At 54.5% G+C, this 468-nt stretch overlaps 1 protein-coding gene across 1 annotated transcript in view; it reads left to right on the forward strand.

Annotated features, from left to right (window-relative positions):
* Positions 1-260: 260 nt before the first annotated feature.
* TNMD (tenomodulin) overlaps positions 261-468 on the forward strand; it is a gene marked incomplete at its 3' end in the record, with an annotated part of 5,767 nt that continues 5,559 nt past the window's right edge. Inside the window, exon 1 of the mRNA XM_009580333.1 lies at positions 261-278. Within this exon, the coding sequence (XP_009578628.1) occupies positions 261-278 (18 nt within the window). The remainder of the gene's footprint in view (positions 279-468) is intronic.

The raw sequence follows: 468 nt of genomic DNA on the forward strand, positions 1-468 counted from the left end.
GAGGGGTGGCCTTGGACACGGCGCTGCCCTCTGCACAGCAGCATCCACGCCAGCCGGCACCGCCGGCGAGCGAAGGCGATGAGTCAGCTAACAAGGGGTTCGCCGCGGCCTCGCAGGGGGAGGTATTTCAACGATTCGTGAGCAAGTGTCATTTTTAGCCCTATAAAACATCGCACAGTTCTCCAAGCAGCACAGAGCCGGCCAAGCCCAAATGGGTTAGCTGGCCACTGCGCTGCGCTGGCAAAAGTAATTCTTCGTAAATGGAGAGGCACTCGAAGGTAAGGTGCCACCCGGGATCTTACCCTCCTAGCAATGATTTACGGGACCGGGCGCATTTTGTCAGTCAAAACCGGCAGCCTTCCAGCCATTTTAGGCTTCATTTTTACCATACCATAAAATCCATTGACAGCTATATATCTTTATAAAAGCCTGCAGCTGACTAACGGGACCTGCTCATGGCTGCCAAGG

This window comes from Fulmarus glacialis, unplaced genomic scaffold (assembly GCF_000690835.1).
Source record: "Fulmarus glacialis isolate BGI_N327 unplaced genomic scaffold, ASM69083v1 scaffold36610, whole genome shotgun sequence".
NCBI classification, from domain to species: domain Eukaryota; kingdom Metazoa; phylum Chordata; class Aves; order Procellariiformes; family Procellariidae; genus Fulmarus; species Fulmarus glacialis.